General features: G+C 37.0%; 1 protein-coding gene across 6 annotated transcripts in view; it reads left to right on the top strand.

Annotated features, from left to right (window-relative positions):
• strn3 (striatin, calmodulin binding protein 3) overlaps nt 1-27,916 on the top strand; it is a 53,414-nt gene that overhangs the window by 16,308 nt on the left and 9,190 nt on the right. The window contains exons 2-11 of one of the 6 annotated variants that reach the window (XM_007893404.2): nt 4,269-4,372; nt 7,097-7,170; nt 7,744-7,825; nt 8,434-8,610; nt 9,478-9,634; nt 11,346-11,487; nt 14,603-14,713; nt 19,854-19,994; nt 26,178-26,311; nt 27,515-27,690. In XM_007893404.2, coding sequence (XP_007891595.1) covers nt 4,269-4,372; nt 7,097-7,170; nt 7,744-7,825; nt 8,434-8,610; nt 9,478-9,634; nt 11,346-11,487; nt 14,603-14,713; nt 19,854-19,994; nt 26,178-26,311; nt 27,515-27,690 — 1,298 coding nt within the window. 6 annotated transcript variants of the gene reach the window in all.

The following is a 27,916-nucleotide window of genomic DNA, read 5'->3' as shown; positions in this document are numbered from 1 at the left end:
GTATTGACTGCAAGAATAGAATTTGAATAATCCAATACATGTTTACTTTCTTAGAGCCTTGATTTTCATTTTGGCAGTTTTTTTATTCTGTTAAACTCCACTGACATTTTCATTCCCTTGTATTTCCGCTATACTTTAATTGTTGGAATCCAATTTATAGGCAAAACTCCCAGTATGTTAAGGAGCAAAATGTTGATTACTAGTTTAAAATGTGAAACTTCTTGAGTTCTCAGAGGGCTTTGGGGAATTGAGGCATCTAATGCATCTCTATGAAAACTATTTTTAAACTATAATGTAAAATAATGCTGTGATGGATCAAAATGTTTTTCCTTATAAAATGTTAACATTATGGATATGAAGAACGACTTGGCAATTCACCAGAGCGTGGTCAGCACCCATGAAACTATACCACAACATGAGTTGAAGCCTTTGTGGGTGGACATAGAAGATATGTAAAAAGAATGTTCAGTCACCTGAACTAAATGCGACTTGGAGTCTTAATAAATATGTTACCAATGATTAGCTTTTTGAATGCTTTGTTCTGTTCTGTATTCAAGAGACTCCAGTCATGTTATGAAATCTGCCCTCCTGCACGGTTTATGAAAGTCAAGGAAATATGTTTTCATTTACACGATGGTGTAAATGTGGAGAGTGATTTCAGTCTATACAACAGATGTAGATTTTGGATAGCAGTTGGATTAGAACAGCTGTTGATTTTCATCTTTCCCAGCTGACAGCTCAGTTTCCATTGGAATAAAGCTTAAGTGTGTTTGTTCCTTCTCTACTTGATAATTATAGGTCTAATCGGAAAACGAATAAGAGTTTTAAGGGTAGGGGGAATGAACTGAAGAATCAGATGAAACCACAATATTGCAAGGAAACCGATATTACACAGTAAGGATTAAAATAGATGTGATAATTGGACAATTAGAATTAACTGCATATGTAGACATTAGTCACTAACACTTAACAGTAGTAGAATGCACATTGTCATGTCACTATCTTTAGTGTCATGAGGCATTTTTTAGCTGTAGGTGTGTGTGTTAAGCGTACACGAATGCTTAAATTCATTATAAATCACAAAATTAAATTGAACTTGTCATGCTTTTTAACTTTCCTCAATTAGATTATTTTTGGCTGCTTTTTGGATCAATTGGGTTGAGCAAGAGCTTTGATGAAATTAGATTTTGGTTTTCCAACACAGTGAATCGTGGCATCGAATTTGTATATTTATACATCTAATGCTGTGTGGTTCCAAAATCGGGAATGATTTTGAATATGGTTGAAGGGGATAAGTTTCCTTTGTAACTCCAAAGAAGAAGGTTGATTGTTTCTCTCTCCCTGGTCCTATCACATTTCTGAGAATTGTGCAATTCTCTTACTTTTTTTAGTGCAAGTAATACAACTAGAACACAACTGCAGTTTTTAATCTTGCAATGGATACAAATTCATGAATAATTTTGTATTCTGGGATTATCTTTGAAGTTCACAGCAATAATAACTTGCATAATTCAACTGTAAATTTTATAAATTTTAATGGAATGTATAATGAAATTCCTTTACAGCTTAGCTTGCTTTATCCAGATTTTCAATTGTTGTACGTGCACCATTTTTCCACAGTGAATATGAAAAAATATGTTAATAAAACAAAGTCACTTTCCCTTGTGGATAAATGCTTGATCAGAATACAAAAATCACAGTTGCCTTTTTTGTGTATTTCTCTATTTTCAAACATGCATACGTGTAAAGTTCACTTGGACACTATGTACTTGTTCCTGATCGGAGTACTTCATTCTGTGTTGCTGCATTTTATTAAATTGTTAGATTTGTGATAGCATAAGAGCAGAATTAAAGAACTCTATTCACTTATATACTCTCTTAAATCCAATGATCTGTTGCCACGTTTGCTTTCTGCTACTTGGAACATTTACAAATAAGTTCAGAAGTTAATTACAGGAAGAAAGTTACAATAATTTAATGCCAAAGCAATTCTCTGGCATGAACTCACTGGTGTGCATAGTGAGGCTGGAGAATTAATGGTATTGCAATGTTTACAGAGAGCTTTGTGTTTTCTTCAGTATAGCTTTTATCTTTTAGACCTGCTTGCTGTGCTAATGAATAATGTTTACTCACAGTAGGGTGACTGTTAAATATTAATTAGTAAAAGCTTATGTTTTCATTAAAGTAGAATCCTTGAAGTCTTATCTTTTTCTTTATTCTTCCTCATGAGATGTTTTATCTTAGCAGTAACACTATATATTACTCAGTCTTACCGATGTCACATGCCCCAATTTTGGCTTCAAGAGAGTGATGTCTCTGGAGTGGAAGTGGAAATGTATATTTTATGATCTGAAATAAAGTGCAATAGTCAATAAATTGAACAAATTGATCAAACTATTTGGACTTGATCGGATTTTTTCCCCATATTTTGTCCAATGGTCTTTTTTGGGTTTATCTTGTATCTTATCGCTCTAAAATAATCTAGCATGTAAATTAATACTTCCATTTGCTGTGGGCAAGTTATTTTCTTGGTACTATTGCGCTGCACTCTCCAAAGATGGATTAATTTGTCCAGCTGAATTTCGCTTGCATTTGACATGGAAAATTCATGCCAATGATTGATCCACTTGGGTCTATGACATGACCCTGTCAATATTCAGTTCCAGGCCTGATTGTGCACAGGAGACAGTTTTCAGCCAGTTAGAAGCTGATTATTTTGATGTGGCTTTCACTCTAAACTAGAAGGAATATGAAGAGAGAATAAGCGGTGAAAGGAAAAGGTGAAAATAAGTTAATAGTTTGTATTTATATTAAAAATATTTTTATGGTGGATTGCATTTTTGCAGAAAAAAAGCTATTTATTTAAACAAGGAGCCTTATTTGCAATATGAATTGAGTTTTAATTTTTTCTAAAAAACTGCTCCATTGATGTACCCTCTGGTGGTTTGTTTGCCTCAACCTTTTTGGCTTGATTCAAAATCCTAGCTGGTAATATTTGATTGATGTCAGCCTGGCTCAGTTGCTAGCACTTTCTCAAGTTAGAGGTGCTGCTATTCTTCTCTAACTGTTAGAGGTGCTATCCACATCTTAACAGTGTAGAGGAGATGCATTAAACCAAGGTCCCACCAGTGTGTTAATATGAACATTAAAGATCTCGTAGCACTATTTAAAAAAAAAGAGAATTTCTTTTGGTATCCTTTCCAGTAGGCTCCCGGATAAAAAAAATCATTCATATCAAGATTGTTTGTGGTATATTGTATGAAAAGTTAGCTGCCATGTTTGCCTACAAATATACAGTCGCTATATTAGATGCATTACATGCTTTTTGATGTTTTGATGTGATAAAACATTGTTTGAAATGCAAGGATTATGGCATGGTTTTGAGACGGGGATTCACAGCTAAGCCTGATTCTGATGTTACCTGTGGTCCACACACAGTTTTTATTAAATGAAAGGAAAACATAGCTGCACAAATATTTATTTTAAAACGTTTAAAAACAAAATTTTCTATGTTCAATTACTGTGTGAGCACATTTTTGTTGGATCACTTATTTGATGAGTAAGTACTCAAGAATGTTTCAAGATAAAACTCTGTTTTATGTTCTTAACATGGTCATTAATGGTTGCTGCATTAGTGTCTGCCTGGAGGGCTACCTAGTGATAGTTGTGCTTGTCTCATCTTGTATTTATGTAGCAAAGGCTTGATGCCTAGCCAAAGCTTGTTCTTTTTCCCACCACTCCCTCATTCCTGGTTGTTCTCATTACTCATAGAAGTTTTCCAAAACTGAGCATAGGCGCTGGTATAACAGTGATTTCAAGGTCTTGTATTTTTTTAAAGTGGATGATAGATACACAAAGGAAAGTCAATGGTGTTCCAAATGCCCATTCGTTCCTATATATTAATATGACAAAACTATCCCTAAATACAGGAGTTTGTTAAATAAAATAATTTTATATTTTGGTGGAGATGGTCAATAAAAGCAGTGCACAAATATAAGAAAGATCAGCTTGAATTTGGATTAATCAACACACGTCAACAGAATTAGAGTTGGATAAATTGCAGGAACTTACACATTTATCAAATAATTGCTGCAACCTCAGTTGTAGATGAAATGGCCATTTTCACAATATGACATCAAATTGACATGAGTAGCAGTGTTTTGTAAACATAGATCAACCTATCATATTTTAGATTTGAGATATGTGTGCTTAAGGGCACCAAAGGATTGCAGTAATGGTTTAGTTCATTTTGCTTTTTCTTTCTACAGGCTCGGATAGCATTTTTACAAGGAGAGAGGAAAGGTCAGGAAAATTTAAAGAAGGACCTAGTAAGAAGAATAAAAATGTTAGAATATGCTTTAAAACAAGAAAGGTGAGTGTTTTGTGTCTTGTTCCAAAACATTTTCAACTACATAATGTTTTTATAAAGTAAGCACTTTTATCAACACCATAAGCATTTGAACAACATACTACAATCTAACCAGAAGCTTCTCTTATGTTCTAATTTGTAAGATTCTATTTTCTTTCTATTAAATGTCAATGTTCTTACTATTAAATGTCACAGAGAAAAGTTAATAAAAGGCATGAAAGAGTGTGGGCTTTAAATTATCTGCAATTAGAGCTTTAAATTTCATTTTAGTTGATGTTTGTGATCCTTCTTCGTTCTGAACATTCTCTGCAGAACACTTAAGGTGCCAACGGATCAAAACCAAGGACAAACATCACAAGGGCAATAATGAAAACATTGTGCTATTTGATTTCCAACTGCTCCGATCTGCTATAGAAACAGGAGCTCCCTGAACATGCTAGTGTGCCTGATGTAGAGTCCAAATATTCAAGAGATTTACATTGTTAGCATTTCTGGTAGTGATGTATATAAATATGCTGGAGGGCTCCATTTATTATTTAGGCAAAGAATGGCGTAATATGCATTTCAGTACGTAAAATAAGCAAGAAGATACAGTGCCATTCTGTTGCTTGTGCCTCTATTTGGACAGCACTTCTCTTACCATTCACAGCCTAAAGTAGGATTTATCCTCAGGCCACTTCATGTGTAGACTTAAGTTTCTGAGTGGACATGAGATTCGAACTTGAGTTAGAACACAATATTATTTTAAGCAGCTGATGCCTTGCTGTATTTTTAAATCTGTATTTTTTCATATCATCATTGCTAATAGGGTACGGAATAACGTATCCCGAAGACCAATCTTTTGACATGAAACCATTTGCTTCTTTACAATTTGAGATGCCTTTCACTTCAGTTGTTCATCCTACAAACTGTCAAAAGTCATCTTCTTGAAGGTTGCCTTGTGCAGTGCTAATGTTTATAAAATTAGTGCACTGCTTAGAATATCATACTTGATGCAATAGTTCTGGTTTAGATTCTGCATACCAAACTCAGATATTTGAGTCGGAAATTATCCACTTTTTGTGGAGCAACTAAGCCTCTAAGGGTCAGTCCAGGTCCCTAAGTATGACAGTGAGGTTATTACATTACTACCTAATTGTGTTTTCTATTTTTGGTTAGCCTAGATTTGATCTATGTTAGGTAGGCTTTGTTGAGTGTGGATGTGGCAGTATTGTCGATCTTCTTTTGTGTAAGTGAGGAAAAATGAGTGAAGCAGGGCTATTTACCCTGCCGATCGAGGTATTTCTCTGTTGGATGCTTATGGTCTGTATGTGTACATGTATTTATACACATTTGTATTGGTGTTTTCTTCCTCTTGTCAAATCCACTACCCACAATATGTTTGCCTACGAATATAGTCAAACACTTTACAGAAACTTTGTGACACAAAGTTCTCAATGTAATAGGCATTATATCAAATGCAAGGATTATATATATATTTAGTCACTATGTTTTATTAAACTATCAAGTTTACCGATTTTTTTTGTTTGTTTACTACAGATGAAATTGCAGTAATGAATTGCAGGGCTTCACTAACGCACAGCGCAGAGTTTTAGTGAAACTATTTAACTCGGAAAGTACCAGATTCTCTCCACTGTCTATGCTGAATTTCATCTCCGTTACATTTATGGCAAGGCCATTAACCATTCTCTCAGTATGACTGGTTTAGGTGAGGGTAAATCAATCAGGGTCTTTCATCAATATATTGTAATTATTGTGCAGCATGTGAACACTAAAGGAAGACAGGACTCAGCTTCACTCCAATACCTTCTAACAGCCTATAGAAATTTGCCTAGATTCACAGTGAAGGACTGAATACCCCATAATCCACTGCCTTGAGAAGAAGAGCAATTTGAAGAGAATGGGAACGATGTTCAAAATTATAGACAAACTTAAATCGTATAGTATGGGAATCTTTGTATTAGGTTTGGAGTTGCAGTACAATCTCAGATTTGCACACATTTCATTTCATGTAACATTTTTCTCTTCTAACTCTTATAGTAATTTGTCGTACTGTGCTTTTTGTACTGCAGTTTTATTTCTTTGGGTTTAGACGTTTGCAGTACTCTCAAAGTATTTCCAGAAACAAAATGTGAAAATTGTGTTTGTGTTGGCACTGAAAAGGTTGTGGGCATCTTTGCAGTATAAACCTAACAAGAACCAGTCTCTGTGTCTTAGAGCACATTAAAACAAATGTAGAATTGTGTTAGATGAACAGTCTGTTCCAGTTTAAGTTTAACCTAGTGCACAATGTGGTGTGTTTTGTATTCCAAGAGGACATAGGATTCGAGTTGTAAAAGAGCAATTTTAGGACAGATACTAGGAAGTATATCTTTACACAGATGGTTATCAACAGCTGGAATGGGCTACCGGGAAGGGTGGTAGAGGTCAGGATACTGAATTCATTTAAGAATCCACTTGATTCTGCAACAGGAAACATAAGGAGTCGTTTTTCGGAAGGATTAAATCAAATAGACCATATTCACTCGTATCTCTCTTATGATTTTATGTAATTATAATCTATAAGATACATGTTACTACCAACATTGAGTACTTGTAAATACTGAAGTGTAATATGTAAAAAAACCTTCCCCACTGCTTTTGGTAAATTTCTTGATTTCAATGCCATTTTGAAATTTTAACAACTGCATATGCACTCTTTTAAGAACGCTTTTATTTTTCTTTTAGGGCAAAATATCATAAATTAAAATATGGCACAGAGTTGAATCAAGGTGACTTAAAGATGCCAGCATTTGAATCAGGTAATTAATGAAGATTTAAAATTTTTGCTGATTGAATGTAGTTTCAAATTATTTTAAAGGATTTTTGTTTTGTTGTATGGTAGTTTTAAACTTTGATTGAGAAGAAAAGTTGTAAACTGCACTGCAGAGTTTCCAGGCATTTTAACTGAGACGGCCCTGTGCCAGCTAATATAAAGTGAACAGTTATCTTAAATGTGTCTAACTTGGTCAGATTTAATTGAAATTATATAGTCTATAGTAAGATATAAAAGTTTCATAAAGTTAGTCCACTGTTTTAGATTTTATGATTCTGCTTGCAACTTTATGGGTTTGACTCCTGAATTAATATATATTAAACATTTCTTTTTAATCTTTTTTTCCTCCTTAAAGTTAGTAGTGCAGCACAAAACATTTCCCATTCCTGGAATATTAAGAAGTAAAATGAATTTCCTCCGAAACCTGGCTAACGTCTTTAGCATTAAGTAACTTATCTATGTATTAGTTTTTTGAATTCCAATATTATAAATCAGCTGATAAAATTATTATATATTTTTGCTGTTATAATTTTGTGATTGTGTTTGCTTGCTTTTCTAGAAGAAACCAAAGATACAGAGGTGCCAAGCGTACCTCAGAACAGCCAGCTGACCTGGAAACAAGGCAGACAGTTACTCAGACAGTAAGTGATATGAATTTTAATTTGTTCTTAGTGTTTGTTGGCAGGATTTGAAACAAATAATTATGTCAGTCTTAAAACTTTTGCTCATTTCCTTCATTTTTGGAGTTGTTCAAATTTATATTTACTGCATTATTGGGTTGCTGCTGATGTCTTTTCCTGCAGAGGAAGAACCGCTGTGCCATTTCCTCCACTGTGTGCAAGACATGCTTCTTGCGTCACTTCCTTTGCCAAGTGATTTCATTGCAGTTCCTGTTCATAGCATGCATGAAGTGAACATTAACAGCAATGCATAGCAGTTGACTTAGAAGTGACCTGACAGCCTAGAAGCTTTTTTTTAGGGAAGTCAGCACTGGAAGCTCGGAGTCCCACGTTTCTGGAAGCTTTTGTGGAGTCCTGTAGCTCAGTGGTTAGAGCACTCATAAATACAGTATTCTGCAGTGTCATATTTTAATCTGTACAATTAATTATATTGAATTATCAAAGATATATGGAACTTTTCCAGTTATTCTCATGTATAATCTTGATAATGAAAACTTTAGTTTGCTGCTCAAATATTATTGTGAAAGATGAAATCAGATACGTACTTAAATGCATCTTTTAAATCTCAGGTATTTACAAGAAGTTGGTTACACAGACACAATACTAGATGTACGGTCCCAGAGGGTGCGGTCGTTGCTAGGGCTTTCTGGCTCTGAGCAGAATGGATCAGTAGAAACAAAAAATTTGGAACAGATTCTTAATGGTGGAGACTCTCCATCTAAACAAAAGGGACAAGAAGTTAAAAGGTATGTTTAAAAATTGTATGTTTTTCTTGCAGCAATTGCAGTAAAATTAATTCACTTATTCTTGATAGTTTTCACTTGTCATTAGCTTTACTGCTGGGCAGAGTGTGTGATGGAGGCAAAGCATTCATCTTTGGAGGAAGGATGATCTACTACATAAAACCTATTGTGTTTGAATTGTCATTCAATCACAGCATGGCATACCTGTTGCCTAGACCATCCTCTTGGCCAAGATTGGAATAGCCTGGAAGACGAAGTGGAAATAAAAATAAACTGATTTAATTTAGTCCTTATAGAATTCCATACCAAAGATTATTAGCAGCCTCTCAAAATTCTAAACATTATAAAAGGCATGGTGGTACCAAGCGTTTGGAATTTGGATCAGCCTAGTTCAAACCCTACTCTGATTAGTTTGCTCTGAGAGTTGGAAAGTGCCAAGCAGGAGTTGTCTCACTAGTGGGAGGGAGTGAGAAAAAAATCTGAGGAGAAAGTCAAACTGATCCTTAGCACTCCTGGCATATAGCGATGTTCTTCTTGGCAACAACAGATGAGAAATAATTAGTACGAAGAAGAGCAAATTAAAAGGAAACTTTTCAAACCATAAACTTTAAAAAATATAATTGTGTGTACATAACCTACATAAATGCATCATAAATGCGTGTGTGTGTTTGTATATAATTTTTTATTACATTTAATCCTCCCATCTTCAGTTCATCTGGGTTTGAAGAGTTAAAGGACACAAAGAAACCTTTAATATAAAAATACATTTCTTGAATTTGTAATACAATTTTTTTGTAAAATGTACTGAAGCAAAATGTAGTACTTAAAGGCATGGTAATGTATTTTTCTTACCGTCTTCTCCTAAAATAGGAACTCAGGAGATAAACCAAGGGTTGCAGACGCTGAAACGTTTAATTTCTTAGAAAATGCAGATGATGACAGTGATGAAGACGACGAAGAGGAAGGAGACATGGTGGAGGACATCACAGATGGCAAAGAAAAGCACAGAATAAACAAGAAACATAAAGTAAAGGTTTGAATTTATCCTAACTATTTAGCAGCACAAATTATAGTTTGTGGGAGTTTCAGGGCATAGTTTTCTCATCGACTGTCCAAAGTAACTTTGACCTGATCTTCCTGTTCTGAAATCAGGTGCTTTTTCTTTGTCTTTAATGTTATATTGAAATTTTCCCTCTCCCCATGTACTTGTTTTTGCTAAACAATTCATGAGAAAAAGTTGGAACAGATGGTGTTTTGTCATTTGACTGGTCATTGATAGCTCTCCCCCTTTGTTCCTGTATCCCCATTGGGAAGACGCTGATCCTTACTCTACACATCGCCACAATATAGTTATAATATTATATTAATAGTTGGTGAGATCAACAATTTACTCTTTGGAGAATATGGGGCAACAATAACCACTTGCTTTTATATTGCGCTCTTCATGGGGGCTAGTGTCCCAGGCACAAATGTATAATTCTTCCTGCTGCATATAGAGCAGCCTAAAATGATAGAATATGTTAGAGACAACTTTAAAATTTTGTTTAGAGATATTTTTTAAACCTGCTTCCATAATAATATTGGTTCCCTTCTCTCTGTATTCAGTCACTGTATTGTAACTTCTTGAAGATTATATGTATTTTTCTTGACTACACTATAGGATAATTAAGTCCCTCTGTTGCCTGTTCGCTTGTCCTAAAAATATCATTAGTGCAATGTGTTTTGGTATTAAACTATTCAATGCCAAAAGATCCAATAAAACTACAGTAAGGAATAACTTTAAATAATTGCTGGGAAATCTGTATCCTGAACTGTTACTGTGGCTCCAGATCGACCTTCAAGCTCCAGGTATAAAGTGCATCCCTGATGTTTTCCATTGAGTTGCTCAATGAAGGGGACATGACTTGAGGATCTCCATTCACATAATAAAATTGACGTGTTTATAAACAGATGAAACAAATTCCAGTGATTACATTCTTTTTTAAATGAAAGGTTCGCTTTATGAAAAACTGAGCTGTTTATCACTTTTTTCTTTGACTTTTCTATTTCTTTTTATGCACTTGTATCAGTCATCCCTTTTCAATTAACTTTTCACTATTCAGGACTTCATTCTCCCCCTTTTCTGATCTTTCTATTTTGATTTCCATTTTGAAGCTAATTTGAAATATTACCTCAACATCAGACTGCTAAATTTGTTTTCCTCCACTATAATTTCCGTTAAACTCACCTTGGTTGTAAGCAAATGAAGTACAATTATTTTACAGAATATGGTGGACTGGCCATAATTTTTTTTAAAAATCCTTCACTATATGTGTAGGATTTATATAACTTGTGGTAGATGGCATTTCAATATTTCAGAAGGCTTTGCAATCTCTTGTTATTGTTTATGTACCTTTACTCTCTTGACTTCATTTTTTCTAAGTTTTCAATATTCCTGTTGCTTTTCCAATTTTCAGTTCATCTTTTGTTTTTGTTCTGCTTATAATCTTTCCAAAGTTATTCTATCTATAGCCTCACCTGGCTGCTTTTGATAACTTGCCCGTCCCCATTGTGCTCACCTTTCTTAAAGAACATTTTTGATTTCTCCTATGGTATAGCTTGATTCTCTCCTGCGCTCATTTGAGAGGGTCTATATCAGTCAGAGCTATTAAATTATTGAATGTTATCTCTAAAGTTGATCATACAATTCTTCAATCTTTACTGAATAAATGTCAAACTTTACTTCTCACCGCTTTTAGATTGGTAACGAGGGGCTGGCTGCTGACTTGCCTGATGATCCTGACACTGAAGAAGCTTTGAAAGAGTTTGATTTCTTAGTAACAACAGAAGATGGAGAAGGAGCTGGGGAAGCCAGAAGCTCTGGGGATGGAACAGAATGGGGTAAGAAAATTGGTGGAGTCCATGGCAAACCACTTCTACGGTCTGTTTATTTGTTTATATGTGCTCTGACATTCGCTGCTGTTTGGTTGAGCTGATTGTTCCTGTTTTACTGACATGTGTCAGCTGTCTAGGATAATAGGTTCTTTCGAAATCGATGAATATATCCAGTGTTATTTATTTGTTTCTGGTACACTTTCACACTAAGACAAACAAGAAGCATCTTTAATTTTTTCCAATTGTTTGTAAATTTCTAAATAATTCATTGATGGTTTAAAAAAAGCCACTGAGTTTAACACTAAGCTATGGCAGAATTCTTCATCTGTAATCCAGGAAATATTTTCACTTGGGTCAGTAGTTATAATGTAAGCTTATGTCAAGATTATGGCAGGCAGTCCATGCAGTTCTGGAACAGCAAATGACCAATGTTCAGTTTTGCAGGTTGGTGTAATAACAGCAAAATAGCTGTGTGTCAAGTCTTAACTTGAATCTACGTTGTCTATGGCTTCTTTGTGTCATTCTGGGATGTTTTTCAACCTTGCTTTTTTCTTTACTTGCTTGGAGGAGTTCTCCCTGCTGCCCTGTATAGTAGTTAAAATTCAGCTTCTCTTGCACATAGATTATTTGAAGTTGTTTTGTACTTCATTTGTATTGGAATTTTACCAAATAAAATTAGTTTTAGGTAGAAAAGCTAAACCATTGCACCCAAGCTCGATAACAGCTGACATCCAGGTGTGCATAATTCCCAGCAGCGATCAATGGGTGGTGATCAGAAGTGGAAACATTAAATGCCCCCCCCCATTCCCTCACTCCCTTTCTTCGGGCGCTGGGACCACTTGTATGATATCTACTGTTACCGTCACTCAGATCAGCTAACGGACGATACCTACTGTTATCCTCAGCAACAACAACAAGATGACATTTACAGAGCGCCTTTCACGTCGGGAGGACGTCCCAAATTGCTGAACAGTCAGATGTCGGGGCCCAAGCATGGGGAAGGGGTCGTGTAGGGGTGAGGGAAGGCAGAGAGGTGGGAGGCTGACCAAATGCATAGTCGAAGAGATGGGTCTTGAGACCGGCCTTGAAGGAGGCAAGCAAGGAAGCAAGGCGAAGGGACTGTGGGTTGGAGTTCCAGAGTGTGGGGGCACAGAGGCTGAAAGCCCGGCCACCGATGGTAGGGCGGGTCGGGTGGGAGACATGGAGCAGACCGGAGCCCGTTGAGCGGAGGGAGCGGGTAGGTTGGTAGGGAGTCAGCAAGTCAGAGAGATAGGAGGGGGCAAGGCCACGAATGGCCTTGAAAGTGAGGACGAGGATCTTGAACTCGATCCTCCAAGGGATGGGGAGCCAGTGGAGTCGGGCGAGGGTGGGAGTGATGGGATCCGGAGCCTGATGCTCACTCAGGCACAGATGTCTTCAGCTTCCAATCTAACTGCAACATTACACAAAATATTACAGAAGGAAGTGACTCATCATAGACAAATAAAACCTGTGAATTGATGTTAAGAATGCTTTATTTTGCTTTGGATATTGAAGAAGAATGCTGATGTTTTCCAAAGTTTTAACTCCTTTAATGAAAGCTGCATATTTTGTGTAGAAAATGTGCTTCAGGATTCGTACACTGTTACCTCATTAGCTCCTCGGAATTGAATGAATCCTGACTTTGAACCATAGTTTATTTCTTCGATAGTTCTGATGGTTTGATTTTCAGTTGCATATAATATCATTTGACATTTTCTTTTGACGTGTGAGAGCATTGAGTGAAATGGATTGTTTGATTTGTACTCTTCAATTGTGGGTTCACCGTATATGGCTAAGAACTGATTTTTGAATTGATCAAAATTAGCCAGAAATTTCTCTTAACTACTGTTGTTTGAAACAAATTGGAAATGGTACAGATTTGTTGCTGGCTATTCAGGACAGGATAATGGTTGGCACTATTACCTGAGTGGGCGCCATCATCTGTCATGCCAGCAATCTCCTCTCTTTCATTTTTCATTCTTTGCCTCATTTCTATATTTCTATATATAACTTCCTGTTTGTATATCTTTGACACCTAGATTTTCTTCCTTGTTTTTACTGCTATTGTCCCTTCATAATCTCCGTTTTCCTTCACCTATGCTCAGGTTATTTCTTGGTATTTGATGAATTAAATCTGTTGGTCCAAAATACTAATGCAGTCAATCCTATCATCTCTTTTTACCACAAGCTTTGAAAGTTGATGGAGTTGAAATTTAGTGTTGCTGAGAAAGAATGTAATGACTGGAAGTATAAAATGGTTTCCCTCTTGCTGAGCAATAAGAGTCTATTATAACAAAATGAATGAGCCCTTTAACAGGACAGATTGGTAATAAGATTATCAGATCATAAAAGAGGAATTGGAGCTTGGGGATACCCAGGAATGGAATCTGAAGTCTTAAACATATTGGGTGATGTGAGATCTCCAATGCATGAAGAGTCTAATGCATTTAATACCCCTTTGGGCAGTTCGGTGCTTTGTTACAATTATCTTTCTTAGACTAAGATATTCACTAATTTGAGTGTGTGTCTGTTCACAGTAGTATTGATGGATTTAATAATTTACTACAATGTTTGGGTACAGTTCTAAAGGAAATCTCCCAAACAGAACTGGAAATCTCCTTAACACAATGAGGGGAGCCTCAGAATCATTAGATTTTTTTCTTCTGCTTGATTCTTAATCAAGAAAATCTGTCAAAGGACTAACTCTCATGAGAGACATTGACTGATAATTACCTCTGGTGACTTCTGTAAGTGGGGTGAAGGGAGAACCTCCTTGTTACTTTATATTCTCTTATTTCCTGGAAGGAAAATGCTGCTTTATATTCACACTGGCTTAATGTTGTTCTTTGTTGTCTTTGGTGCAGTTGCATGTAATTGCTCTCTGTTTTTTTAAAAAAACTTGCATTGGCTGTGAAGTTACATTTGTAATTAATCTTTTACTTCTGAACGAGTTGCTATAATTTAAAAATGTGTTTTAAAGAATAAATAACACTGACTTTAGTGATTTTTAAAGACTAATTAAAATACTAACTGTCTGAAATGGCAACAGTGACTGCTTGCATTCCCACCTGCTGATTTTTCAATGATGTGCTGCATGTAGACAAAGATGACCTGAGCCCATCTTCGGAGCTTTGGGCTGTAGACCAGGGACTAATAAGTAAACTGAAGGATCAGTACACGAAGGAACGGAAGGGCAAGAAGGGGGTGAAGAGTAAGTGCAGATGATTCTGAATCATGTAGAACTTTCCCTTCTACTTAAAAATGCTTTCCACACACCCCACTTTTTTTAAATTTTACTAAGTACTTGTCTCTTAAGAGCTATATTTCTGTTTCTCCAATATTTTTCTTTCCTTTTTCTCTAAAATCCCAGTTTCTGAATTAGGGGTGCAACAAACACAATGGGAGGTTTTGATATTGGTTTTGAAAGCCACTTTGGAAAAAGTGCATTAACTGAAAAGATTTATGGTGGCATTTTATAAGAATAAAGCATGGCTGTGTAAAATGCTAATATTTGCAGTCCGTATAAACATTAGTCATCTGCCATATTGTCAACTTTTACATCTGTAAAAGTGGGAAGGGACAGTTTACACTGACAATGTGGTGAGTTCACTTGACTTGCCATTAATGATTAATTCGCTCATGGAAATTTGTTTTTGACTACTTCAGTTTTAATTTTGATTGCTGGAAGAATTTGAATTCTAGCCAAAACGTTATCCTTGTGTATATGGTTGACAGCTTTTAACTCCACCAGTCAATAAAAGTTTAATGAGATTGGCCAAAGTCCAGAATGTTTAAGAGAGCAAACATACAATTCAAAAAAATATCCAATATTATTTTTTCTTTGCAGAATGTGTAAATTATAATCACTGTATTGTGACTGACTGAGCGAGTCTGCTGATATGTTCAGTGTACTTTGGTTAGTTGTAAACATTAAGTAGTTCACTTTTTTTTAAACTCGCCAGATGTTCTGGATAATTTTCCCTCGTCTCCTCTTCTATGGCTGTGATGCCATGGATGCTGGTTGTCCTTCTATACCTTGTTTAAGCAACCATTATTTATTAGTGAGCCTTGACACTGAGTATAGTAGCCATCTTCTACTGTGGGTGCCATCACAGCTCAGTCGCATCCTGTGTAACGTTCATATAGATGCTTTTCCAGTAGAGAATGCTGAATGTTGATCACAAATGGGATCTGGTTGATTGTCCTCTTCCCAAATCAGGAGTGTTGAGGCCATTTATAATACTCCTTCTCCCATCTTGTGGGAGATGGGAGAAGGAGCATTACAAATATAGTTTTTTTTGGTTCGCTCACAAAATATACAGTCAATTCACTTTACGGTATATTCTTTGAAGCGCTTTGAGATGTCTCGAAGATGTGATAAGGCGCTATGTCAAATGCAAGAATGATTATTACCTTTCACAGCCTCAGCTACGTTAACAAAGTCAAATGTGGGACCTTCCTGTATTTTCCTCGAGTACTTATTTTGATGTTTGCATAAAATGATTAAATTATTCTGAATATTAAGTTTATGATCAAGTTCTCAATATTATAAAGAAGCAACATTTATGGATATGGTGGAAATGTTATATTTTGAATCTTTGCAAAGGCAGGAGAGGAGAGAGATTTTTACCATGATAATTTCAGGATTAACTGACTAATTTCAACAATTGCATTAAAACTAACAAAAAGCTGCATAATGATAATAATAACAACAACAAAATTACATTTATAGAGCGTCTTTCACGTCAGGAGGACGTCCCAAAGCACTGAACAGTCAGGTGTCGGGGCCCGAGCATGGGGGAGGGGTGGTGTAGGGGTGAGGGAAGGCAGAGAGGTGGGGGGGCAACCGAAGGCACGGTCGAAGAGAAATATAATAGGTATAATGGTATTTTATGCTAACCAAATGGAAGAGCATGCAGGTTTGCTAATGTTTATTTCTAATTGAAGTGTGTGGTTTAGTGTTTACAGGAAACGTTACAATGATCAGTTTCTCTTAGAAGTTTAATATTTGCCAAAGTTAAAACGTCTCGAGCAGTTCACACAATGAGTGACTTTGATGCCGTCCAAGTTGTTGTTGAAGTGTAGTGACTGTTGTGTAGAGAAATGTGGCAGCTAATATGCAGTCGTGGCTACAAAAGCAATGATATGAGTAACCATAATTATTTTTTGTTGGTGAATTTGGATGATGAAGGAATATTGGCCCAACCACTGAGCAATCTTCCTGCTTTTGTTCAAAATCGTGACCCATGATCTTTAAACATAAACTGACAGATTGGAAGCTCATGCTCACAGAGCAGTTGAAGACTGATATATTAGCACATTTAAGAGAACTGGATAAAGTTTTGGTAAAATAAGTGATTGAGTGATAAAAGAGTGAGAGGATCGTATTTATAGGTTTCAAACTTTAGAACAAGACAGATGGGCGGTAGTTGTCATTTCTAGTCTTGTTGGCTTGGTGTGCAGAGTGAGTGACACATGAAACATCCTGTCAAGCCCTCTCTGTGTTAAGGATGGTAAATGGGTCAGCAGTCTATCCTCCACGAAAGTGGGGTCTAATACTTCCCGGAACTAGGTAAACAGGATGCGTCCCTCCAGGGAGAGAGTGCGCAATCCATTCCAATAAACATCTCTGGCATTTCCATGGAAAGGTGGCGTGAATGGAATTCTCACTTTGGTTTGGATACCCTTAAGCAGAGTGATGGGTTTCCACAAGAGTCAGACACCTAGCTGAACACAAATATTGGGGCAGGCAGCAGTGTGATGGTTTGTTGAGTGCTGAGACATTTGGTACACTTCTGTGATTCTGTAAACTGTGATCCCTGGTTTAAAAATATCTAAAAACAATTCCTTGAGATATTTAACTGACCACCAATGTCATAGACCAATGGTATTGTTCCTACTGTGTGTTTTGAACTTTCAAATAACCACTTGCATCAGAACAGTATCTTTGTAATAGCCTTTCCTTTCTAAGTTGTGTTCATTGACTTTCTCTCACCCACCCTGTCTTTTAATGTTCAGTTAGATAAACAGGTGTCTTATAGTTTAGGTGTCCAGTCAGTTTACTCTATGCACTTCAAGTGGTTTCACTAGGATTTGTCTTTTGATTACTGTATAATGCAGTCATCTGGCTTTGCATCCATGTTTAAAATGTATATTTAAGCATGATCAACAAAAGGATATCAAACTGCTGGATTGTGCACGTATTAACTGCTCAAGTGGGATTTCAAACCATAATTCTAAGACCAGAGGAACCTGATTGGAAGGCCTTTTCAAATATGTCTGAATTATATTAGTTTTTCACCTATGTTTTGTATTAAATCTGGGACCTTTTCACTTTTGTATGGTTCAGTTTGATTACATTCTAATTATACCCGTTAAGTCATCTTTGGATATTAATATTAGTAGCTGCAAAATTACCTATTACAATATTTAATGAAATTTATAGTGAGACTAGTTTAATTTAGTAAATGTAAGTGCATCCAATTAAATGAATAGCATTTTATGCTTCCTTTCACATGGTGTGAGATTTCACTGAGTCATATGTTAGCTACACTTTAAGGATGAATTGGCACTAGACACTCCATAAAAGAACCTGCTTCTTGACTAATTAGACAGTATTTTCTCTTGTTTGTCATTTGCCAGCTGTTGCTGCAAGTAGAGTATTCTTGCTTATATTCTGTGCCACTTAAATACAATAAAATTACATTTGTGTAATTTCATGTCGGAAGATTGTGCCGCGGCACTGGACAGTCAGGAATTTGGGCTTGAACTGGGATTGGGATCGGGGAGGGTAGGGAGGGTGGGAGGTTGGCTGAAGGCTTGGTCGAAGAGTAGGATTTTGAGACACATGTTAAAGGAGGCAAGGGAGGGAGTGAGACGAAGGGACTGTGGGATGCAGTTCCGTAGGTAGAGTGGGCCGGGCAGGGGACGTTGAGCGGGCCAGAGCCTGCTGAGCAGAGGAGTGGACAGGCTGATATGGGGTCAAAACAGGTTGCAGAGGGAGGGAGGGGCAAGGCAGTCGAGGGCCTTGTAGGCGAGGATGAGGATTTTGAACTCTGGGAGAAGGGGAGCAGGGCGAAGGTGGGGGTGATGGTGTCGCAGATCCTGGTGCGGGAGAGGACACGAGCTGCAGAGTTCTGGATGTTTTGCAGCTTATGGAGGGAAGAGTTAGGAAGGCTGACAAAGCAGGGGGGTTGGCGTAGTCAAGTCTAGATGTGATGAATGCCACTCCTCTGATCTAAATGGAGCAATCCTTTGGTGTTAATAATAATAATATTATTAGTTGGTAGAGGTCTCTCTCTTCAGTGTTACAAATGGCCTTCTATAAGGTTGAAGAAACTTATTTTGATATATCTCATGGTGCGGGACTGGTTGAAGCATGAGAAAGATTTCTACATATCTTGCAGTGGACAAATTTTCTCTGATCTTTGAACATTTGCAAAAGGGGTAACAATTCTATAAATGGACAATGAGATTTTTCAAGCAGACTGCAATATTAATTGGTGTGAAACAGGCTTGTCTGAATGAACTCCTTCAGAGAACAAGAATTACTGTGGTAAGAAATTACTATCTGAAAATGTTCAAATTAAAAACAATTAACATCAGAGTGTCTCCTGTTATAATCTGAACTTTTGATGTGTTCTTGGATGAAAATTGGAGGTAGCTGGAGAATCTTGTACTGAAACATCTAGGTCTTAAGAAGAGAGTTTATTTCCACATTTTTGCTCCCATTCTTATGTTCCAAGATGTTTTTAACTGGATTATATAATGATGATGATATTAAAATTTTAAATTAACATGAACAAAACTTTTGTCAATTCAATTTGCAAATGTATTTCAAGTGCTAGTTTGTTGCACCCCTAGTGTAAACATCCTAATTTTTAAATCTTTTTCCATTCACGTTGTTTAAAGAACCATTTCCTTGATTCTCTATTCTTTTTCCTTTCCTCTCCTGCAGTTTGATTTTGAAACCTGATCATCTGAAATCCGGTTTCAATATGGAATGTACTTTGTTAGATGAAAGCGGGAAAATATGCAAATTTATTTTCTCTTTAACTACATTTTATATTAAAATATCTCAGCAGTGATCATATCATGCATTTGAATTACTGCTTCTTGCCAGCAGAAAATCAGACTGCTTAATGATCAGCTAGATTGTGGTATGCACAGCATGCATATACTGTATATATAAATTATCTAAGGCTGGTTGGATCTTGTGGATAACAATGATTTCAAATGATTTCCTTTGGCTACAATGAACCCCTAAAACACCCCGAATTGAAGAACCTATTTTAGACTAACGAGACTGCTTGGTATCTCACTGATTAGCTACTGATGGCTTTCATTTACAGGGGTAAACAGGTCAAAACTACAGGATATGATTGCAGATCTCAGAGATGATGAGCTGCCTCACATCCCATCTGGAACCATCAATCAGTCCAGACCAACCTCTTCCAGAATGGCTGATCATGACAGCTCAAGAGCAGAAGAAGGTATAATTAAAGCTGTTACTGTATCTCTCTGTTGGGCTGTCAGAATCTCACATCCCAATACTTGCCTTTAATCCCAGCATAATCATGTTGGCAGCCATATCTATTTCAGCTCCAATCTGAGTCACAAAAATAAAAAAAGGATTGATGGATTTATTTTGATCCAAGACCCTGCAAAGGGGCAACATTAATAGTCTTAACAATGCATAGAGCTACGTTTCAAGTGAAGTACTTCATTGCAGATAATGAATATCCTTTATTTAGAAGTAAATATGTCGATTAAGTTAAATCTTTTCAGGTTCTAATCTAGCTTTATACATTTTTAAATACATAATTAGATTTCTAAATGCTTCAATTTCTCTGATTGGATTCTTCCTTCAGTATTCCTGCTTCCTTCAATAGAGTTCCCTAATTATTATAAAAGTTCAAGATTGTAAACCAATTTCTGTGATGATTTTGGAAAATAATTGTATTTTATATAGTGTCCCATTACATAAATGAATCCTATCAATTTTACTGTAAAGTGAACGTGGCAACCAATTTGTGTACAGCAATGTTCCACAAATAACCATGAAGTGAACGTCCAATTTTAGCTGTGGGGATTGTTGGCCAGGACACCAAGAGGAACTCCCTCCTTTTTTTTTGAATTAATGCCAAATGTCTAAATATCCACATAAATATTTTTAATATCTCTGTAATTTTTATATCTGGATTGGAAACTTTCCCCAGCAAGATTCATTACGTACTAGCAGCATTAAAATATCTAATTTGACTAAATCTGGCTTAAGCACGGCATTGCAGGCTACATACCTCATTTTAATTTTGTGTATCTGAATCAATGCAACAATGAGGATCAGAGTGCATTGGATCTTAATGGCACAAAGGAAACTCCAGATTAGTTTATGGTGTATTTCCGCCTGTTGCAGTTGCCATTGTCAAATTAGCTAGCATTTATATTTATTGTTATTCTAGGTAATCAACTTGATGATCAGTCTCATTTGGTAAACTTTCAGTGATTGCACTACAATTGTTAATCTTTGTGCACAGTTCAATGCAAATCAACAATGCAGAGCACACCAGCTGTCGTTGGCCATGTGCTAATTACTGCTGACCAAAAATTGCCCAAAACAAAACTAGTTAGCAGTGGCATCAGCACAGCAGATGCCGTGTCTGTTGTAAACACATCTCACTAGGGAAGAATATGTTTCTTCTTTGAATTTTTCCCCCCAAAAGTTGAAAATATTCCAGTCCAAGGTTCAGTTTTTGGTCAGTGCTGAGTTAGCTGGTCTCAGTGCTTGTTTACCAAAGTCAAGTCTTGAAAACAGTGTTCCTGTGACATCTTCCAGAGACACTATGAGTCTGCATCTTCCGCTAACTTGCCACTATGAACTGAAATGAATTATGCTGCATTTTTTTTAAGAGGAGTAAAAGCAAAGAACTTTTTATGATTCGGTAGCATTATTAAAACTAAATTAACCAATGTGGTTCTTTTGATATAAAGATCCCTTCATTTGCAATGTCTTCTCATGGAAACTGATTCAGCTGGAAAAATCATTTGAAGGAGGTCTTTGCGCCAGATCCGAGACGTAAATCATCTCTGACAACTGTGCTGCTGTCTGAGTAGCCTTGCCATGGGTGTTGGGTCAAAGCATTATTCCATCATGCTGGCCAGCATGAAACAGCTTTGGAGGATACGTCCACTGCATTCTTGTTTCCAGGCAGAATTTCCTTCCGAGAGTTGGGCTGCCATGGAAGCCGTATCCAGTATAGGTGGTGAGGCATTTGACAGCCTTGAAATAGTAAGTTTAAACATAAAGGACCAGGTTGTTTTCAATAACTAGCATCTGGAATGCAATACCGTTTTCAGCAGGGTTAGACCAAATAAATACATTTTAACAAAGGTGACTCTATAGCTTATAACTGTGAATTACTTCGGATCATTTGTTGTTTGCCTTTGATTTGAATAAATAGCTGGGCTTGATTTACTCAAGGACCATGTATTCTAGTGCAGTGGTGTGAAATGAGCTCATCCTGCTCTTCCTTTTCCGTCATGAAATGTTCTGGTTTTGCAAGGCTGGAAAAGGTAAAGCTCTTCGAGAAGAATTGATAAGCAAGGCATAAACAACTTGTTTAATTTGTAATGAATGAAGAATTGGAGATCACAAATATAAAAACCTTAATCACTACAGATTGGAGTCCTGTAGCTCAGTGGTTAGTGCACTTGCCTTGCAAATGAGAGACCTGGGTTTGATTCTTGGCAGAGTGAAATGAAAAGTTTCCTTACTCCACAAACCTCTGTTTACCTAGCAGTAAAGTAGGAACCTGGTTGTTAGTTGATTGGCAGATAACTTTTCCGAGATTAATAATTCCTTCAAAAAAAAAATTTGGTCACTTAATCCACGACTGTCTGGGGACACTGCTGCACGCAATTGGCTTCCGCATTTCGCCCACAAAATATTCAGTCAATTCACTTTGCAGTATCTTCTGTGAAGCGCTTTGAGACGTCTCGAAGACGTGATAAGGCACTATATCAAATGCAAGGATTATTATTAGATTTTGCTTTCTTCCACAAAAAAAGACTTGAACAAATGTTGGACTCCTCCACTGACACAATTACAATTATGCAATTATGTAACTGTGTAGGGCACTCTTTCCTCCTCCACTACAAATGGATGTTCATGGCACCTTCACTGGCTAAGGACACCTGGCTCTTGTACTGAATCAATTACACATGTATTCCTCTGAAATAGTCCATGCTCGAATTTCTATTGGACGCCTGTGGCTCTTATCTGGGTCAATCGCTCACCCGCCAATCCTTCTCTGAATCAATAGTCCAAGGGCACATTTGTATCAGACCCCGTTGGTGAGTCACTCACTGCAAGCATGCATTTTTGTCTCCTTCCCCTATGCTCACCTTTGAACCCATTACACACATTTCCAAGGCTTTAGCCATATTTTGATTTGTTTTTCACAACTCTTAATTTTTTTGATGTAAATTGATTTGGTCAGATTGCCGAATATTGTGATAAACAGTGAACATTAATGTTTCTGCATTTTTTAATTGATTCTAGGCAAGCCTAAAGATGTATCTATCCAAATTTGAAGTGTGAGTGTCAGAATGAACTTTTACAGTGTTTATGTGGATAGCATAAATAAGATCGTTGGTAATTAAAACTCAGATTTTCTCTGTTTTTAAAATAGCCCAATCTATTTTCCTTACCTATTTGCAAAAACAACATATAAAATTATAGATGCTGGTTTAGGTATAATGCTTTGACATGTTCCATTAAAAAAAAATACTCTGTTGGAAAGAATTTGTGCGCCATGCGAATCCAGTTTGTTGGCTGAACTCTACTTGAAAGATGCATCTTGAAGGATGTTGGAACTCTTGTAAAAATAAAATGGAATTTTGAAGATGTCAAATCAAACAACTGAACAATAATCAACATGTGGCAATATTACACGAAATATCAGTCAGGATCTTTCAGTTTGAATTCTTGCTCAGTTGGTTGGGGGAGAATAACCTTTCAGCGTCTGCTGTAGAATTATGTATTCAAATAAATTGTCTGGTAAGTTAAGGATTTTGGGATGGTTCTGTTGACCAAAATGACTGACATTTAAACACATTCTGTGAAAAATCAAATGAAATGGATCTCGACAAGATCCAACTGGTGAGATTATTGAAGCAAATAATCAATGGAAAAACATTGAAATGTATATGGTCATATTGAGCCATTAACAACAGAATTGGGAATGAAGACACAGCGGGGCTAAAATTCTGGTCCCAAAAGGATATCTGGGCTGTGCTCTTAATTGCTATTCAGTGAATACTGCAGCAAAATGCACATGTGTTGATATTGGTGAACAGAATCAGACTCGATGAAGAATACTTCCACCCCACTGTTTAGTAAGTTCCCATACAGTGAAATAAGTAAAGAATGCCCACTTGGGTGAAGTACAAGAGGGAACTGGAAACCTGTGGAGCTGTACTTCTGAGTAATAATTCTTGCGTTTACTAAAGCCTTTGTGCTGTTGAAATATATCAGGGTGATTTTTAGGATTTTTACTGCAACTGTAGTGAGTATATTTGTAGGCAAATACTAGTCCAGCATTAGTTGAAACCTTCAGGAAATGAGAGAGAAAATAGGCAGTGCTTTTCTCCATTTGAAAATGCTGGATGTTCAGATGCTCGGATCCAGTTTGTTTCCTCTTTGTATTTGAATGTGAAGCTTAAGTGAATTTTTGTAACTTCTAAGTGACTAATAACATACTTTAATAGCTGTGTGAAAGCAGATGAGTGGCAGTATTATCTGTATTACTAACCAAATGTGAAGAATTGACGTATGTATAACTTTGATTATACTCCATTGAGGGATGGCAGTGGTGAGGTTTATCAGGTTCTACTTGGAGCTGGGCTGGCTCGAAGATGACGTACTTGGTAACAAACTATTGGAATCGAGTCAGTCCTCCAAGATGGAGTCTGGTTTCTGAACCATACAGGTCCACAGTCCTCTAAGACACTGCTGAAGTGAGAGACCAGCCCGATTGGTTCATTGGCAGGACGTGGAATGGCAGACTGGTCACTGGGTGCAAGGACTCTTTCCTACGCAGTTCATGTTAACCCTGCAAGCCAAAGCCCTAACCAGTAGGGTAATCCTAGCTGGAAGCATGCTAGTATTCGTAATGGCAATCTATAGGTATTAGCTGGTTAAACTCGGTTTGTGCTCCCAAAGACTGGTTGGTTCTTGCCAACCTGTGCCTTAAATTCCGGAATTAGGTATGCAAGGTGCCTCCCTCCAGGGAGTGTGTGCAATCCATTCCAGACAGCGAAATTTCTATGTGCAAGTGGAGTACTTATGAGGAACTCTCTCTGGTTTAGATACTGTAAAGCAAGATGATAGGTTTCTGTATGTACCAGACACCCATCTGACCAAACAAAATGTAAATTATTTTTACAAGGAGCTGTACATGATCATCAAAATGTATTTACAATAATCATAATATATGCTTTGAGCAAAATATTATACTAAAACATGTCACTTATACTTCAGTGAAACCATTTCATTTTTGCTATTTAGTTTATGCCCCATACTCTTCTACTTCGGAGTGGACAGACTGTTGACCTGTTTCAATGCCACCTTGTAATTGGTTCCTAGAATGCGGATGCAACTGGCCTTTGTTGATACATGACTAGTTCTCTTGTTTTGCATATTTTTCTAAAAATCCTCAGACGAGGCATCCTTCCTTTGTGAGGCAACTGTTTCCTCTTCCTTTCTTCCTGCTTCCACACTCCCCACCCCAAACTAACTGAGATTAGCAATTCAACACTTGGAGAATCGGTGCAAATCTGTTTCTGGTAATTAGTGTTTCACCACATTGCTACATAAACTTTGTGTGCGTTGAGTATATACTTCCACTTAGGCCTGCTATTTGTTCGGTTCAAATAATCTTAATTTCTTTTATTTAAAATCAGGAGACCAACTGAAGGTTTACATTTGCAGTGTTATATTTTCTAAATGTGGGGTCTGTCATTGACACATTAATATGGAATTGTTTTCTAGTTTGACTTGGAATCATTTTTTGATTCGCAATGTTACATTTTCAATCTTTCCTATCTGTGCTTTCATTATTCTACCTAACTTCTCCATTTGATTGTATTATTTATTCTTTTGTCATTTGGTATTACTTTCTTGGTTTAAAATATTTTAGCAGGAGTTGAGTAACAGTTGTAGAGGGGTACACATATAAAATATTCAAAAATTAGAAGGGAGGATGTAAAATCCTTAATTAAATAATGATTGGGATGTGTCTGAAATGTTGTGAAGTTTTGGAGGCAAATTAGGGTATTCACATCACACAGAGATTGAAAAACCAACAGCAATAACATATTGCATGAATTATTTATTGAAGTATAGAAACCTTTTCATATCCTGTTCAGGTTTGCCATTTTATGCATGCTTGTACCATTGATTGGGTTGACTTTTCCTCCTGTCTTCATTGCTTTCTGTGGATAACTGCCTGGACTCTACTCTCCACCACCATTTTGCTAAAGATGCATTAAGAAAATAGTCTGTTTGCAAATTAAAAGGAGTTGAGAACAGTTCTGCGGTATGTTTATATCTATACAGTTCCAGTTTTTGATTTATAATATCCTTTGGATTGAATTATCTCGTTTTTTTTAAATAGCTGAACCATTGACGTTTCCTTCTGGAACGGGGAAATCCTTTATTATGGGTTCAGATGACGTGCTGGAAAGTGTTCTGGGCCTTGGTGACCTCGCAGACTTGACTGTGGCGAATGATGCAGATTTCAGCTATGATGTAGGTATTTTATTTGTGTCTGATACATTCAGAAAACCATCGCCATGGTTAAGAGTATCCAAACCAAGCTGATATTTCCATGCGTTCCACCTGCGCATAGAAATCCCAGAGATAGATGTTGGAATGGAATGCACACTCTCTCTGGAGTGATTCCGGAAAGTATTAGGCGCCGGTTGGCAAGAGCCAAGGCTTGGGGACCCCAGAGTGAGTGTTGGGGTAACTGCTGGAGTCTAACCAGCTAAAACTGCATAGCTTGCCATTGATATGGCTGTCCGGCAAGCTTTCCCGCTGCTTTTCCAGCTAGGATCATCCTACCTGTTAGGGCTTTGGGTTAACAGGAGCTGAGTGGGATGATGGTTTGCCCTCCCAGGTCCTAATGATGAACCACTGTGCTGTCATCAGCAGTGCCCTGGAATACTGTGAACTAGCTCAGGAATCAGACTACCGAGACTGCCACAAGGCTCGATTCTGACATTCCATTGCCAGGCATGTCACCTTGGAGCCAGTTCTGTTCCAAGGAGACCTCACTTACCCCCCCCACCCAACCACTCAAGGTGGATAGGTACAGTATATGAGGCAAAGTAGATTTTGACTGCACATTTCTGTACCTACAAACCAATACTTTGTGCTGTGCTAATTATGGTTCTTCATGACACACTCAGGGTTAGATGTTACACACAGCTTAAAGGTGAAATAATTTTTAATCTATCTAAAACAAACAACTTCTGGGAATATCAGTTCCTATATTAGAATGTGTTGTGATGCTGAAGGAGAAACCAAAATATTACACACAATTTCAATTAGAGCAGACTGAATTTGATTGCTTCTGGTCTTATTGAAACTGGTGTATACTCTGGTACAGCTTTGCAGTGACTTACCTGCCACCCAGATATCTCCAGCTCTGATAAGAGAGGAGTCAAGCAAGTACCTTCAGTGGCATAATAGAAGAGTAACAATAACAAATTACATTTGTGTAGCTCCTTTCACATCAGGATGATCTAAGGCACTGCAACACCGTTAGAATTCTATTCTAACATTCCTTCCTGTTCTTGTGTAATGGAGTTGGTACTAATTGATTTCTAGATATCAAGTACTTTGTGGACACTTTTGCAGGGATGGGTTGTTAGGATTGCTCGTTTTTCTACTTTTCTATCTTTTTATACAACATGTAGTCATGTCATTATTTTTTATCTTCACTTTCAGTTACCATCTAATAAGGATGCGTTTAGGAAGACATGGAATCCCAAGTACACACTTCGTAGTCACTTTGATGGAGTTCGCTCATTAGCTTTTCATCCTGTGGAGCCTGTGCTGGTTACAGCCTCTGAAGACCATACCCTAAAGCTTTGGAACTTGCAAAAAACTGTCCCTGCCAAAAAGTAAGGATATTTTAAAGTTGTCTATAGTGTATAATTATATACATTTATAATGTTTCCATGTATATAAGGCACTTTTTGCACACACCTATTACAGAGCTGGATATGATTTCCTCAACTCAACTTTTCTTGCTTCAATTTTTTTCCTCCCCCCTCCTTACTGCTGCTTGCAACCACATCTTGTCCCTCTCGTTACAAGAATGAAGTCTGTAACTGGACCTTAACATGT

The sequence above is a fragment of the Callorhinchus milii genome, unplaced genomic scaffold, assembly GCF_018977255.1.
Source record: "Callorhinchus milii isolate IMCB2004 unplaced genomic scaffold, IMCB_Cmil_1.0 Scaffold9, whole genome shotgun sequence".
Classification (NCBI taxonomy): Eukaryota; Metazoa; Chordata; class Chondrichthyes; order Chimaeriformes; family Callorhinchidae; genus Callorhinchus; species Callorhinchus milii.
This window is presented reverse-complemented; position numbering and strand designations above follow the sequence as displayed.